This window comes from Ammospiza caudacuta, chromosome 9 (assembly GCF_027887145.1).
Source record: "Ammospiza caudacuta isolate bAmmCau1 chromosome 9, bAmmCau1.pri, whole genome shotgun sequence".
Classification (NCBI taxonomy): domain Eukaryota; kingdom Metazoa; phylum Chordata; class Aves; order Passeriformes; family Passerellidae; genus Ammospiza; species Ammospiza caudacuta.
Window position 1 is genome coordinate 27,187,087 of NC_080601.1, and position 16,647 is coordinate 27,203,733.

A 16,647-nucleotide genomic window follows, 5' to 3' on the forward strand; every position below is an offset into this window, starting at 1 on the left:
ACAAATATTAACAAAAACTATTATTTAAGCCATCATTGTATTTTAATATCCAAATCAAAGCTATCATCCCACCTGAAGGGGCAAAAGAAAAATTATAGAGAAGAAAAAGAAACTGAACTTTAAAAATTAAGATATGAGAAGTTAAATTGCTGCTGGTGACACTGTCTTTGTTATTGCATTTAATTCAATATATCTGAATGAAACTTGCCTATGAAATTAATAGGTGGAGCCAGCCAGCCAGATCACAGAAGATAAAGCACATCCTTAGGCTTGCAGTTGTTTCTTGGTTTTGACCTCACACACAAACAGCCTTGGTTTTAGCACCCTTCTGAACAGTTTTACCTTTTGTGGCAGAGCCATCAGTACAAGGAACCCATAAAGCTGAATATCATTTTTGAAAAACAAATGCTGATTATTACAACAAATCAGTTTAGCAAGAGTACTTGAAAGGCTCTCTATTCATAGGGTGGGACTGGTTTGAAACTGGTTTTATACAGTTTAAAGAAATTGACTCATGACAGAACACTGTTGTTCGATTCATAAACGCTTTGTGTCAGGGGCATCTCAATGCCTCATTATTATTACTGAATTTACACACGGACTATCCTCACAGCAAACTACTGTCACGCTAATAAAATGGTCTGGGGAATGATGCACACCACAGGCTTGATCTTCAGAAGCTCATCACGCAGCTTAAGCTAATGGCAATTGCAGGCACTCAGGTTCATACGAGGATACGGCATTACACGATTTTCCCTGGCTGTTTGTCTCACTGTCAGATGTCTCTGAGGTCTCGGCTGCTGCTGGATGGACTCGCAGCCCGTCACAACCCAAACTCAGCGCCCGGCTCTGCTAATTGCCCCTAATCCAGGCAACGGGAACGCCTCTCGCTTTCAAGTGAGGAAACGCCCCACATTGGGTGGCAAGCACACAACACAGCTATTAAAATGCAATTATACTTCAGGGTGAGGAAGGAATCATTTGTGGGAAGAGAAGGTTGTGAGATAAGGAAATTCAGGCCTGTCCCAGAGATTAAATAAGATACCGAAGATACCAAATGGGCAGCACAAGAACATCGCACCCTGCTATGACAGAAGCTAAACAAGTAGCAGGTCAACGGACAGCACCGGACCACAAACAAAAGCAAAAGTTTTCCAACGCCGTCTGGTGCTATTAACACTTTTCTCAGAGCTCCATGTCCAAGCCCCAGCCCCCCAGGAGGCGCTACCTGCCGTCACAGCGCTCCTGACACACACAGCGAGCCCCTCAGGGCCCCTCGGCTCCCGCGGCGGGCCTGGGCACTCAGGGCCCCCGGCCAGTCCTGAGGGGAGGCCGTGCCCCGCCTAGGGAGCATCAGCCTCTGCACAGGGCTGGGGACACCCTGCCTGCGCGGCAGGGAGAGCCGGGGGTCTCCTCCGGGATCAGAGGAAAAACGGTCTCTCTACCACACGCCACTCCCGTAACGGCACGCAGCGGGCTAAAGGGAAAGAGAACAGAGGGAGGGACGAGCCCTTGATCTGCCACGCTGCTCTGAGCTACGGGGGGAGGGTGCGGGCGCCCCCCTCCATCTTGAGCCCGACACCGACTTACCCGCCCGGAGCTTCCGCGCGCTCCTATTGGCTGAGGCGGCCGCTGCCGCGTCACGTGGGCAGGACAAGCCCCGCCTCTTCCCTCCGCCGGTGCCGGGCCCGAGCCGTTGGCGGGGGAGGGCCGCGCGCGTGCTGCCGGTGCGGCGCGTGCGCACGCGCCGGGGAAAAGGGGGAGCGGCGGGGGCGCGCGCTGCTGCGCGTGCGCCGGCGGCGGAGCGGCGGGAGGGGCGCGAGGCGGTTCCGGGAGCGCGGGAAGGGGGGCGGGAGCGCGGGGCGCACGCGCCGGCGGCGGGCGGGAGCGAGGGCGGAGGGGGCGGAGGTGCCGCCGGTGCCGCCCCGCAGGAAGCGGAGCCGCCCGGGCCCCGCTCCGCGACAGGGCGAGGGAGCGAGCGAGTGGAAGAGAGGCCGGCAGCGAAGCGTCATTTTCCGCCGCGGTGCCACCCTGGGACGCCGCTCGCGAGGACACCGGCTGGGAGCCTGGAGCGGGGCAGCCTCCGCCCCCCCCTGCATCCGCCCCGTGCTGCGAGGCGGGACGTGACCGCTCCCCGCTGCCCGGCGCGCAGCGGCTGCCCCCTCCCAGCGGAGCCGTGACCCCTCCTCCGGCTCCGCCGCCGCCCGTCCCGAGGAGCGAGACCGGCACTTGTTGCTGCCGCGATGGTGACCGGCCCGGCCGAGTAAGGGACCGCCGAGCCCGTCGGGGAGAGCAGCGCCGAGCCCGGCCCCGTTCGGGGCATCGCGGGGTGTTGTCTCCCCGCAGTGACGGCGCCTCCCGGGCGACGCCAAGACTTTGGTCTCCGCGTGGGAATCGCGCCCGGCATCCCCGGCCGCGCCAGGTGGTCCCGGCGGGCGGAGGGAGCACCGCCGCCCGCCCCATCCCTCGGCCGCAGCCAAAATGTCCTTCTTCAACTTTCGTAAGATCTTCAAGCTGGGCGGCGAGAAGAAGAAGAAACAATACGAGCACGTCAAGAGGGATTTGAACCCGGAGGAGTTCTGGGAAATCATAGGAGAGCTGGGCGATGGTGCTTTCGGTAAAGTGTTCAAGGTAAGGGCGGGCAGCGCGGCTCTCTTGTGTTCCCGTAGCTGAGGAGTGACTCGGTGCGTTGCCGGTGCCCGCAGCGCTGCCTCGAGCTCCTGTCTGCGGGCTCCCTCTCCTCGGGCTCCTGTCTGCCGGCTCCCTCTCCTCGGGATCCCTCTGGCAGCGCCGAGTTCGGGACAGCTCGGCTGGGGCGCCGAGCGCTGCGGGGGGACGCGGCCGGAGGCTGAGCGGGGCATCCCGGCGCCTCTTGGCCACGGAGCCTCGTGAAACTAAAGATAGAAAAGACCTATTAGGTCATTGTCCCGCCTTTGCTCCACCCTGCCCGCTGCTGGGTTGCTCACTTCTCTGTGTTCTGGGTTTTTTGGGACTCGTGTACAGTATGGCTCCTAACCTTACAAAGATTGCATTTTCTTAGATCCGAAGTTCATACTGGTTTTTTTTTTTTTTTTTCCCTGTACGGAAGGAACCCCATGAGCAGTAAAACTGACTCTGTGTGTAGTGCACAGAGCCAGGCTGTTGTCGCTTTAATGGGCATGCTCCCATCTTGTTCCATGTGGAGTTGAATTAAACAGCTGTGTTCTCGTGGCTTTCCCTGTGTGCCGGAATCCATGTGTTGGATCTCCTAACTTCTCTCAGTTGTTTGCTCTTTAAATCTTTAAGTGTACTGGTACAAGTAGGGTTTTTAAGGAACCTTATCTAGAATTTATCAAGCCAAGTGGACTACAATGGCACAGATACAACCCTGCTAGTGTTTGACGAGACTTCAGCTTTCAGGCAAATCTTCAGCTGCTTGCCCCTTCCTGAAAGGGTGTTAATACTCCATGTTTGGTATATGGATAGCGTGGAAAAAACATCCTGGTGGATAAGCATGAGAGAATTGGGAACTGACACGAATTGAAGCTCTGGAGCTGCTTCTGGAGATGAAGAGAAAATAGCACGAGAGGATGGCATTTGCAGTCTTTCTGAGAGCTAATTCGGTCAAGAAACAAATTTAGAGTACTGCATTTGAGAGTTCATGAAATCTGGGTGCTCATGAAACTTGTGCTATTTTTGGCAGAAGTTATTTTAGGTTCTGTTGTACTGTGGTGGTATCACCTGTTTGTATATTTGAGCAGAAGTGCCACAGTACGGTCAGAATGTTAGGTGGGGTCATTTCACCCAAGGAATTTGTGTCAATGTTCTATATTAAGAACATTTAGTTTATTTAGACGCTGGTGTAGTACACAGTCTAGATGGTGGTTCTTTGGTCAGTTTTGAAGATTAGACTTCTGGGATTTTTTTCTTAAAAGGCTGGGAACATATCTGTCATAAAGCCTGCTCACCACAAACACGTAACATCTCTAACAGCGCTTCCAGAGTATTGAAGTCTTAATTTGAGCTTCATAGTGGAGTTTTGATTCCCATTTTCTGAAAATATGCCTCAGATATAATACTAAATTGTTTTCCTCTTCCCCCACGTGCTCTTCCCCTCCCATCTTCAAACCTCTTCTCCCTTCATCTGTATAGCAGTAGTAGTTGATGAAGGTGTCTGAGCAAGGCACCGGGTAAAATTTGCATTTCAGTGTACTCTGTACAGAAACAGGAGAATGTTTTCCACTTGGATGTCATTTTTCACTTCCGAGATTTAATTCTGACTGAAATGACAGAGTTCACTGTTGAAATTGATCGTAGGCAGCATTACAGATGTGGTTGCTCTGGTCAACTTGTTGAAGTTGACCAGTTGGCCCTTATGAGAATTAACAGGCAGTATTACTGATAAAAATTCCCCTTTTAAAAAATATGTTACTGCATGTGTTCATCAGCATTCTTTTTGTTTCCATATAGTTTGAGAAGGAGGCTTACACACAGATACAAACTGTACTTGTGTTCGTACACCTGAGTGTGCTTCCCAAGAAACATTGTGGAAAGCAGGAAAGGTGTGTTAGGTTGTTCTTTCATGGACATACACCTCAAATGAGAAGCTGCAGGAATAGACATTCAATTCCTTCTCAAATTTTGGATTCCAAACTATAAGCCAGAACAAAGCTCTCAAGAATGCTTGAAGACTTTGTCTTTAGGTAATGGAAGTGTGGGGGTTGGGGTTTTCATTTTGTGTAATGGATTTTGTTTTGTTTGCCAACCCCCCCATCACCCTAGTGTCAGTTACATTTGCCAAAAGTACATTTGCCTTTGTTTAAGATCTTAGGATCTGTGTGTGACAGCGTTTTGGCAGATGCATGTTAAAATGGAATTGCCATACAAATGTTTGTATACTTTGAATTTCTAAAAAGTAGGTTAGATTGGTTGCATGCTATGATTTCCCACAGAGGGGTAATTAGTTTAGTTGTGCAACTGATCTTCTGAACAAAGTGTCAAATATTAAAGTAAAGGCTCAAAACCAGCTCTAAATGATTCTGACAGTACTGGGAAGCCTCCCTGATTAAATAATTTACTTAAAAACGCTGTCCAGTGATAATTCATTTTGTGTACTGAAGACTTAAGGTCATTGAAAACTTGTGATTCATTCTCCTTTGCAATCAAGTACAAGGATCCTTCTTATTTTTTTAGTACCTTAGCCAAATTTCTAGAAGAGCTTATCTCCTTTGAAGCTGTTTGTTGCAGCATTCTAAGGGTTTTTGAGTTCATACATTTGTATTCGCAGGCCTGTAAGTAATGTTCAGAAATACTCTGTTTCAACTGCTGTTGCAAGTCTCTTGTGATCAGGGGAGCTCTGTAATTGCAGATTACTGATGGCAAAGGTTTTATAGCCCTGTGGGACATTTTATTCTGGCCCTTTTCAGGCTCTTCAAAGAGGCCACTTTTAGGCTGTTTTCTTTTTGCTCTTGGCTAATGAGTAATGGTGTGGATTTCTGTCCTTTTACAATTTATAGATCCTAGCAGTACTTCAGAGTCAGGTGATGGCTCTTGAAGAGAATTTCGAGTTTCCTGATGATAGAATTTTATGTGCTCTTCATGGATTATTTAGAATAACTGAGTAGACTCCTAGAGTTCTGATGGACACTGAAGGCTGATTTCAACTTTGAAATTTGGCAGTCAGACACAAAAAGCTCCTAAAACAAAAGAGGGACAGTTTGAAACTGCTCTTGATTTGATTAGGTTAAGTGCCCTGAAAAAAACATGGGCTCTTATTGTAATTACATCAGTTTGCTTTAGAAAGTGGTTACATTATTATATCATGTTGCTGCATTGTGTGTTCTAGTACCCTGTTGTGTCAAATCGCAATTCTGTGCACATTGTAAGCATTGCTTTAAGATAGATCAGTGTGTTCAGACTTTCATCAACTTTAAACTATTTTCTGAATTCACAGAAGTAAATATTCAGATCATGTGAAAACAGACCATTCAAATGCCTGATGTGATGTGTGACTCTTTCTTGCTACAGATACCTGCATTTTCATTAATGATGTTTATCTTCCTCAGTTAACCTTTTGAATTAAATAAAGTCTTGGGCCTGTATTTCAGTAAAATTTGCCAGCCTCTTCTGGCAGTAAGAACATTGTACACTCATATACAAGATTTACATTGCAGAAAGGCATTTTCATAGTGTCTAGTTGTCTTTGAGCCCTTTACTAGGGGATGCTATTCCAAGAAATTAATGTACTTTTGGCCACGATTATGATTATTATGGGTACCATCTGCACAAATATACTAATTTTAAGTCTTCTGTGGGAACAGATTCTACAGAAGTAAAACATATGTGGCACTATATAAGACAGAGTATCTCTATATGGTATGTGTATATAGAGATAGTATATCTATATTTTAATTATTGTTAGGGAATACTTTGGACTTGTCTGCTTAGAATTTCATTCAGGCTTCTTTGTTTGAGCTGGAGTGTTCTGCCCCTTTATAGTATTACACTATATTCACTACACTAAATCTAAGATGTTGGAAGCATTCTGTATACAAAATTTTCATAGGAGTTCAGAAAATAAAATGAAAACTTCATATGAAGTATCTAGCACAAGTTTTCCAGCTCTGAGAATTAACTGGTGCTTGGTTTAAAAAAAAAATCTGTTTTTTCTTTGAGTTCAGAGAAGAAATTTTGTGCAAGCTGATAACCCTAATCATGGTGAACAGCGTCACCCAATTGCATTATCCTCTGAAAATCACTACATTAAGTGTTCATATTTACTTCTGTTGGCAGTAGTGGCCAGTACCAGCTCATCTCTGGCAGGTCATAGTGGACTTTTGACAAGAGTGTTTCTTCAAGTCAAAGAATCCAATGGTGTTGCTTCACTTTTGTATCTGTATTGAAAACCATCTTATCTATAATGTGCCTATATGACTTACAGGACAGCCTGGTTTTGCCTTAATGTCTTCTACAGCAGGTAGAAACAAATAGAATTTTTAAGTAGTGATTTAATAAGACTGGACCAATTATGTCATTTAATGATTATGTGCTCTTAATTCCTTTTAATATTTAAATATGAACTGACTGCTGGTAGCTGTTGAGGAGTACTTTTCTTGTACCACTAACATATTAACTTATTTTCTTATCCTAGAAAATGCATTAATTAGTCTGACCTATAAACAAATTAAGGACAGAACAAGGAGAATTCATATTTCCCAACCTCTTGGGTCTTACAGCACATTGTTCTAAATTCCTGCAGTTGGATATTTCAATTTGAAGCTATCTAGCTGATAGTAATGGATCATGCTGCTTCCTAGGGTGGATATCTTTTAGATCTGTAACCTAGGAATCCCAAGAACTGATTTTGACCACTTAACTATATCTAAGCTTGAAGCAGAGATAGGCTTTGTTTTTTCTACTCTTTATCTTTTTACTGATGTGGTGTCATTAGTTCCACTAATTCTTTAGAAGAATTTGGTAGAACTGTTGAAACTTTGCAGACATTCCTTTTTGGATGGTATAGTTCCCTCTGGAAGGATGTTGCTTGAGTTTGTCTGTAGTCCTACATGTTTGGTCCTAGTTGGAAGATAAACTCATATTTGAAAGTTTCCAGTCAAACACAGTGTTTCAAAAATGAGTTTCATGTGGATCTGCCATGAGCCCAGACCTGGAAAGAAATAGCAGGTGAAAATGTTCAAAATTGAAGTTCAATACAGAAGAATGACTCAGTGGGGCAGAACTCTTGGCAATTTTGATTAAAATTGTTTGCTATAAGAAATATGGTTTCTTCTAATTTATTGTCATTCATAATTGACTATATAAGTTGACCTCTCATTAAACTGGAGCAGTGGAATGGTGCAGTTGCCCTCAGAAGATCTGAATTAATAATATTCTCTAAAGTGCTGGGTTGCTTTGTTTAGCCATTGAGGCATTAGCACATAGAGGAGATATGGGAGTTGATTTACTCTCAAGAGAGGAATGTAAAAGGTGCCAATATGACATTTTAAATACAAGTGAAATAGAACTAAACTTTACTTAAGGCTTGCTAGGAACAGTCATCTCTGTAAAAGTAGCCTGAGTCCTCTAGGGCTACTGTGAATGATGAAAAACATGTTTGACAGTTCATAGAAGGCAAATGATTGCAATCTTGCTGATCAGCTTGGTGCCTTGCCCTACAATGTTATCTTTATTTTCACACTATTGCAGTTTTAGCCTGATTAGAAGATAGCAGATAAGGAAAAGGCAGTGTCTGTTTTAAACTCTGGGAAATCTGTCAAAGGGAAAGCTTTACAGAGCTCTTTACACCTATTGTCACTCCAGTAAGTTTTCTGAGGAAATGGTACTGCCAGAAAGTCATCTGTAAATTGTGGATTGAGATAACTGCTTGACTGAAATGGCAACTTGTTTCTTACTTTTCCTTTTTGTCTGTAGCAAGGAAATATTCAAAAGGAGCTGAGCACGTGTCTCACTTTTTGGACATATTTGCATCACTTGGCCTGAAATCAGCATCACAATACTTAACTTATGAGTAATGTATTGTCTGTCTGTTGGATTTGGAACTAAAACTGCAGACAGTTTGTGGAGGATAATTATAGAATGCTTATGATCAGTTCTTGGTAAGGTAGTCATCTTTTCCAAGGTGTGAGCATAGTTATGTAAACTGTTTCAAACTCTTAAGTAGATAGGAACTCATTATTTGATTTTATTCATGTTTATTAAGTTCCCTTTTGTTTTTCTTATGTCATCTGATATATCACATTTCTTAGCTAACTGTTTGTGTAACTGTTTGGACTGTGGTTTCTTGTCTGGAAAGAAAAACTTCACATTTCAAAGCTAAATGTGACTGTTTCAAGTCAAATAGATTGCAGAATGAAGCTTCTTTAAGCTGTTCTGACTTAGTGAAATATTTTTTCTATCTTAAGTCACATGCAGTCCTTTTAATTAAATAATTCTGCTCTGGGTTTTTGGGCAGGGTTTTGTCGATTTTTGGGGTTTGTTAACAGAATATAGAGAATGTGGTCAAACCTTTAATCATTGGCAGGATCCTCCAGAGCTACAAGCCTTCAAATAGTAACACACTTGTTACAGCGTTGCAGAGCAATAGTTGAAAGGTTTCTGTTGGTAATGACTGAAATTATAGTTTTGACCACCCTGTAAACAATATTTTAGAAATAATTTGTTGAGTTTGTATTTGCAAATATCCCAATCCCCAGTCTGAGATTTCTTTTTATTTGATTTTGTCATTGTTTAAATTGAGCCCACCTAGGAATTCCATGTCTTGTGGGCCATGACCCACGTTTTGAGAATCTCCTAAGATTGTAAACATCATTTTCCTTCAGTGGCAGTTGCGTCTGTGTTCAAGAGGAGTCTGTAATTAAACTCTCTGATTTGAGATTTTAAATACATTCCTTGAGACCCTGGTGGCTGATGTGTCATTTATAAATACTTTTTCAGTCTTTGCTTCTTTGTGCTTCCCCAATAACCTTTAATTATATTCAGATTATACACGGAGTTGGCAAATTCATAGTGTCTCACCTCTTTTGCTTATTGTCTTATTTTACAGTAGCTGCCAAATTAGTCAACTACAATGCTTGTGCTATCTTTTCTCTTGATACTGTTTGGATTGTTCCAGTTTTCTATGTCTAGTGATGGAAAAGCCATGAAATCTACAGTTAGAAAACAAAGCAGATGGAATTAATAGCACAGAAAGCAGATTGATTTAATAGCACAGAGTAAAAGAAGTGATGTTTTATAATTTTTCTCCAAAACCATATAAAATTCTCCCTCTAGTCCATATTTAATGACTTTATAACATGATTACAGCTTGAAAGAAATTTTAAGTCTCAGATATATCTCAAATGTGTCATGGGGAAATAGAGTTTCTCCACTCAGAAATGGGAAGGAATTTTTATTAGAGAGAAAAAAGACCCAGTGTTTGAGGAATATGTTTGAAGGATGTCAGGCAATAAAAATTGTCTAATATTCAATAAAAGCTAGTAGGCTACCTCAAACCATTTTCTAATGGTATTCATACTTCAACAGAAAATGAAGGCTTTACTGGAAATGTTAATTTCTACTGGTATTTCAGATTTTCTGTTGAATATTCTCTACATTCATGACACAAACCAACTGGAGTATATGCAGCAGAAGATGTACATGAAGCAAAAAAAATTTGCAATAAAATGTTAATGTAAGATTCTTCTAATACTTAGTTCACCTGCTTAAACTACCATACTTGGTTTTAGGAGGATATGGTGTTTATTGAAGGAGTTTTGCATGTAAATGCAAGTTAAAATATTAAAGTTATAGATTTGTCCCTGATGGTGGTGGTGTTTGTTTGGTTGGTTTTTTAAAACTGTTTTAGATTAAGACTGGATTTTTTCAGTATTTTGTGTCATTGCATGTGTGTATATAGAGAGGTTAATGTAAGGCAGCTAAGCATGAATTGTAAATTGGAAGCTGAGTGAGACACAAAGTATTTCCCCTCTGCCTGGCATGTTTATATTTTTAGCCATTTTCTAATTAGGTGATTGCCTATAGCCTAGAGCAAGAAATTGCTCAAACCTAGACTCATGCTTGAATCAAGTTCCACACAAAATGTGCCTTAAAGAATATTCTGACTACCTGAAGCATGCTGTTCTATGATATGATTTTCAAATTTTACTTTATTTTCTGTGGAGAAGAACATGAAGAAGTGAAAAGTTAGGACCATACTGCAATAGTCAAATCAATTTATTGATTAGTGTTTAAAATTGGGTAAATCTCTTGTTACTACAGAGGACTGGCTGTTACCTTCAAGTGTCCATCCTGAAAATTTATGTTTCTGAAAATTTGAAAATGAATGATACCATTGTGACTTAACGAACTTTATTATTTTCAGGACGACTAGATGATTTCTTCTGCAGTTGCAATAATGCAGTTAATTTAAATCTTAATTTAAACTCAATTTAAAATGAGTTGGTGAACAGAACTAAAATGTTTTGTGGCAGGGAAACCATTACCCCAGAACTGAAATTGTGCCTTATATCACAATTGGTTTACTTGGTAGGGAAGCAATGGTGAATCCCTGTCCTAAGGCTGAATTGGGGTTTTATCTATGTAATTTAGTAATAAGCTAGGAGAAGACTGTCCCTTTGCTTTCTTCATATCTCCTTGATATGAAGAATCTGAGACTTCCTTGTTAAAGGAAGACTTTAAGGAACTGGGTTTGTCTCCAGAAATGTTTAGTCATAGCTGTGATTCAGAAAGGGTTCTGAGGAAAGTTACTGTAACTTTGTCAGTGATAGTGTAATAACTTGGCAAGACTTTTACACAGGATTTTATTATTTCTTTATCTCCCAGGTAATGGTTCTCCTGAAACAGATTTATGCTGTAAAAACAAAGGTTTTTTTTCTAGCACGTCTACACTGTGTATTATAGAAGAAAACTTAAAAATTGTATTTCTAAATAGTATTTTACCAGGAAAAGTTAATACCTTTGTAATCAAAAGGTAGTAAAACAATAGTGGAGAAATGTTAATTGAGTGCCTCAGCAAAAATTGAAATGTTGCAGTTAACCCTCATCTCCTTCATAACCATTGTCTCAATCAGGATTTATTCAATTCATTTGCTGCCTTTTTTATTTTGTAAAGTTCAGTCATGTTCCTGCCCCACCTTCAGCTTTTCCTATTTAAGGCCCAACCTTTTTAGTCTGCTTACTATAAGACAACAGCTTGACCCTTTAATAATTTTGATTGTCCTTCTCATTCTCTTACTTTCTTCTGTGGATGCCACAAATCTTTCAGTTCACCATTCAGGCAAAATTTCTCTGGGTTTCATTGCTGGATAGTCAAGAGTCAGAAACTCAGGTCTGTGCAGCTACAGCACACTGTGAGCTGTGCTCATCATGGGGCAATTTGCCAGAATAGTTTGAGCAGGAATTATCCCCCAAAAAACCTCAAATCATCCCAGTAATGTGGAGAAATGGATACTCTGAGTTAAGCTGAGCTTTTTTAGTCATTCACTCTTTCCAACTAGTTTTTGCTATTAGTGGAGATGTACTAACCAAGTTTAAAAGTAACCTATCTGCTATTTTTCATCTCTCTGGGAAGGAAAGTGTGAAAACTTAAAAATCACCACTTAAACAGTACTGACAAGTGTTTCCTGTTGACAGGGATAGCTGGGGTACCTGACAATGTCCATTTGCTCTTGGCTGTAGCTTGAATTTCAAACTGTCTCTTGGTAGCAAATATAGGTGTTCTGGCCAGCTTAAGAACCCAATAAGCTGGTTGTTGATTTTTATGTTGCATTTGAATAAAAACAAAGACCCCACACACACTGGCCTTAGCACTTAAAAGTGAAATATAAAAAGGAGCTAATGTACAGGCTTGTTTTCTTCTGCTGTTTGTTGTGTTTGTTTCAGTGTTTATTGATGCTGTTGTAAATTTGTGGCCTTTAGTGGCCTGACATAGGACCTCACTTTTAGCCAGTGCAATATAAAGAAGATTATTCTGAATCCCTAAAAAGCATTTAAACAGTGTGGAACTGTGATATTTACTAAGTGAAACAGTCAACAACACATTGCTGTCCAAAGCAGTGCGTTTTAGTAAGTGCAGGAGTGACACTGAAATGAGGAGTGTCAGGGTCTTACCGTGACTCTTTTCCACAGCAGTTTGGGCGGGCGCAGGTCGGTGCAGGCAGGGTTCTGGCAGGGGATTGTCCTTCCCACATCCTTCCTTGTGACAGGTCTGGTGCTTGCCAACCCCGTGCTGATCTGCTTCAGGAACTAAGCCATGCAAAAGCTGATTGTCCATGTAATCTTCTTGGCTGCCCAGACCAGCTCACGAGAGGGCCAGACAAGTGACACTGCCAATGGAAGGGAAAATTGACAGCACATTGTCAGTGTTGGTTTCAGTAGCTGTCAAAGGGTGGCATATTAATGCTGTGGAGTTGTTAAGTTATGTCAGATGAATGCTTTTAGTCAGGACAAAAGGAAAAATAGACTTGTTCCTGTTGTAGGAGCCATTTGCTGTTAGCAACTACTAAGAAAAAGGTACTTATGGGAAATGCTAGTGGTGTTTTTATCAGCCAGTGGTTTTGTCCCTTAGCACCACTGATGTCCATGCTAGGTGCATTTTGTTATTTAGGCATAACTGCAAATTGACTAGAAGCCCATGATCCCAGTTTTAGTTCAGGTGGTGATTCTCTTTTCTACTTTGGGTATGCTCAGTAACTGCTAGAAAAGATTGAAAATTTTCTAAGACTTCTTATGTGGCACTAAATCTAACTCATATGAGTTAGAAACTGAATTGAATTTGAGTTGAGTAAGGTGTTCTGGAGCAAGAAGTGGCTTTGATAATTTTCCAAATGGAACAGAATTCTTCGTTCCCTCTCACTGTACAAATATACAACAAAAGATAGTAATCTGCTTCAAAAAGCTTTCAGCCTACTATTCAATTAAAAGAAAAAAAAACATAAGAGAGAGAGAAGGAGAAGAATAAAGAAATGAAGTAATTTTCCCATAACAAGGCCTCCTCATGAGAGCCATGCAACATCACTTCTTGAGGACATGAACAAGATGAAGCTTCCATAATTCCATGAAAAGTAGCATTGCCACACAGCTATGAGGCAAGAACAAGCACAGGAGATGTTCAGGAAGAAGCATTAACTGTTCAGTGTTACCATGACTCTCAACAGGTCTGTCAGAGCAAGAACAATGTTCCAACATTAGGTGAAAACCTTACATTGATCAATGTTTGTTAGTTGCAGGTGTCTGAGTAACACAGTACATTTTGCTTTGCATATTTTGTGCATTGTGCTTTTTCACAGACTTGAAGAATTTTATCTTGATTTGTTTATCTGGATTTTTTAAAAAATAATTTTATCAAGTTATGCAATTATTCCCATGGCCATTTGTGTTTATCAGTAGCATTCTAGGTAAATTATGAACAAATGACACTAATCAGTAAAATGTCAAACAGCAAGTGCATAGAACATGAGAATTTTAAAAATACCATCAGTAGCATGCTTCTAAATTAAAATTTCCTTTGAGAATTGCTGATAAGTAATATGATTTCCATTCATATAGTTTCTCAGAGTAGTCAGTTTTCTTAATTGTTTAGTTGTTTAAATTCAACAATTGAAAAAACCCCAACAAACCAAACAGTTAATCTGAAAGGCAGCATCAGAAAGCAGCATATTCCACTACAGTGTTGAATATGAATGAAGTTCATTTACAGAACCTAGGGTGCTATTTTTGTGGTACTTGAATAGCCAGTTGTCAAGGAATAACAAATGTTTATTGAGAAGGCTCTTTCTCATTTCTTGAGATACTGTACTTGCAGCACAAAGGTAGCCAGCTTATCTGAGCTGTGTGAGGCACCTTTTGAAATTTCATTTTGTGCTTGTGAGGTGCTGTGAAACTTTAGGGTCAGGATTTACAGCACAAGAGAAACTACTGTCAAGTTATAGACTGTACTAGCATTAAATAGCATATACCAGCAGAATGAATTTAATAATTAATAAAGTTTATTATAGTAGGACTGACTTGAAAATAACTTGTTTACATTACAGAGTGCTGAATGACACCTTAATTGTTGATTTCTTTGTTGTTGTTGCTGTCTTTGCAGTTGGTTTCTGTTAGATTGCCTTAGAGATGGTATGTAAGGAATGAATGAGTCCCTGCTATAATTCTAAATTTTATTTTTAAAACATATGAATACTAAAAATAGAATGTGAATTAGTTTCTGTAACAATTTCACTTAGAAGTGAGGGATAATGATGTACAGCTTTTTTAGTTGAAACTTTTTAAAGCTACTCTACTTCTTTCTTTTACTTCTTTAGAAATAGAGGAAGTTTCATTTTAACAGACTAGTTTGTGTGAAGCAACAGAATATATGCTTTGATAGTTTTGCAATAGTTGTTGCCAGTTTCAGTGTGGTATTTATGTATTGCCTCATTTCCTTTCCCTCTGCTACAACTGTATCTCTTTGTAAAACACTAAATCTTAAACTGCCTATATAGTTTGTTTTTCCCTTAAAACATATGAAGTATTCTGTATTTGTTGTGTTCATTTTAAGAGGGCAAAGAATGAAAAGAGGTGATGATGCTTCATTCATCTTGTTTAATTTAATCTTTCCCCTCTGGCTATTTAGCTGTGCTTATTGTGAAATTTGAACATGGCTCACATTGCAGTATCAAATTATACAGAACCTTTTCTTAAATTTGCTGTATATTTGAGCTAGTAAGATGTTTACACTTTAAATGACAGTTAAGTTACATCTGTTATAGGTCATCATTTTCTGCAATAGATACATAAAATAAATTCTTAGTGCTGGTCTTTTAATGCCTTCCTTCTGCTATGTGAAATGTAGAGTTTTTAATAATATTCTTTACTTTTTTTGACAGCAAGTTTTTTTAATTTAATGACTATGCCACATTGCATTTCTGGGGCTCTGTAGTTCCCCTAGTAACGTCAGAAGGCCTTTGTTGAAGGGTTCTTAAAGCCCAAAGAAATTGTCATTTTTCTTTCTTTATTTTTTTGTTGACTTGTTGATATCCAGTTGGGAAGGACAGAATTCTCCATGCTCAAGTCAGATGCTCTGTTTTTTTCTTGTTTTGTCATAATGAATGGCTGTGCTGGGTCAGCAAACAGCTGTAGCCATCTTGCATCTGATCAGGCTGAAAAGCTCTGGGCAAAGCAGATCCCAGTTTTGTTTTGTAATTTAACTCTGAGGAACTGTGGGTTGACTGAGCCACTGTATTTAAAGAAAAAAAAGACAAAAAAGTAAAAAAGGAGTGTAGTAGATCTATACTTGTACATCTGTGGATGTACACTAGTCTGCAAAGTGTGAGTAAACAAAATGACTTGGTGCTCATGAAGCCAAAAGACTCCGAGGTGTCTGTGTCTGGAGAAGGCTCCAGTGAGCTTCAGCTGCTCCAAATGTCTCCTTGGGAAGGGGTTAGCAGGAGGAATGCTGGCTCTGAGCTCCAGTCAACTAAAGCTCCTTACAGATGTTAATGATTAGAAACAAGATTACAGCAAAAACTTCCCAGATGAAGGACTTGGAAGTTTTTTGAGTCCTATATTCAGACAAATCATAAAATAAGCAAAAGCAAATCATAAAATTCTCAACCTGGCAGTGGGATAATTTTCTGATAAAACCACAGTCTGTACACAGCTTCAACTCTGACTTCTTGTTTGTATTAATTCTAGGGAACAGCTAAAATTAGTAATTATGGTGTGATTAAAAATTATTTCTTGATAACATTGTTTCTTGGAAGCACTCCTAATGACATCGTTTGGAATAAAGGTGTGTTTATTATTGGAATAGACTGAATTTTAAGCTGTAGTCACTAAAATAAATTGGTAAGCTTTAAGCATTGTGTTGGTTTTTGCCCTAATGACACAAAACCAAAGAAATAACTGTAGGATGTTTGCAATCCAAGATGAAGATCCACTGTGTTACTGTCTTTCTGGGAGGTTTAAGTTAGTTTGGAGCTGTCATTGCTGCTGGATAAAACTGAGAACCTCTGCCAGCAACTGTTAGTGACCTCTACAGGGGAAAGATACTGGCAAAGCAGCTTAGCACTGTGGGGATAAATCTCAATTTGTCACACCTCCCTCTTCTCAAATTTAGGAGTTGATTGCAATGCAGTATAGTGTGTTTTAATGCTGCTTTAGCAAGTAGGA

General features: G+C 40.6%; 2 protein-coding genes across 5 annotated transcripts in view; one reads left to right on the forward strand and one right to left on the reverse strand.

The window, feature by feature from the left end:
• Positions 1–1,643, reverse strand: part of STN1 (STN1 subunit of CST complex) — a 38,417-nt gene extending 36,774 nt beyond the window's left edge. The window contains exon 1 of one of the 2 annotated variants that reach the window (XM_058810338.1): positions 1,591–1,643. The gene's annotated coding sequence lies outside the window, so the exon portion shown is untranslated. Of the gene's footprint in view, positions 1–1,228; positions 1,453–1,590 lie in introns of those variants that run through there. The other variant, XM_058810336.1, reaches the window with a different exon arrangement.
• Positions 1,644–1,983: 340 nt separating this feature from the next.
• Positions 1,984–16,647, forward strand: part of SLK (STE20 like kinase) — a 49,496-nt gene continuing 34,832 nt past the window's right edge. For all 3 annotated transcript variants that reach the window (XM_058810342.1, XM_058810344.1, XM_058810343.1), the window contains exon 1: positions 1,984–2,631. In XM_058810342.1, coding sequence (XP_058666325.1) covers positions 2,482–2,631 — 150 coding nt within the window. In that variant the 5' untranslated portion in view covers positions 1,984–2,481. The remainder of the gene's footprint in view (positions 2,632–16,647) is intronic.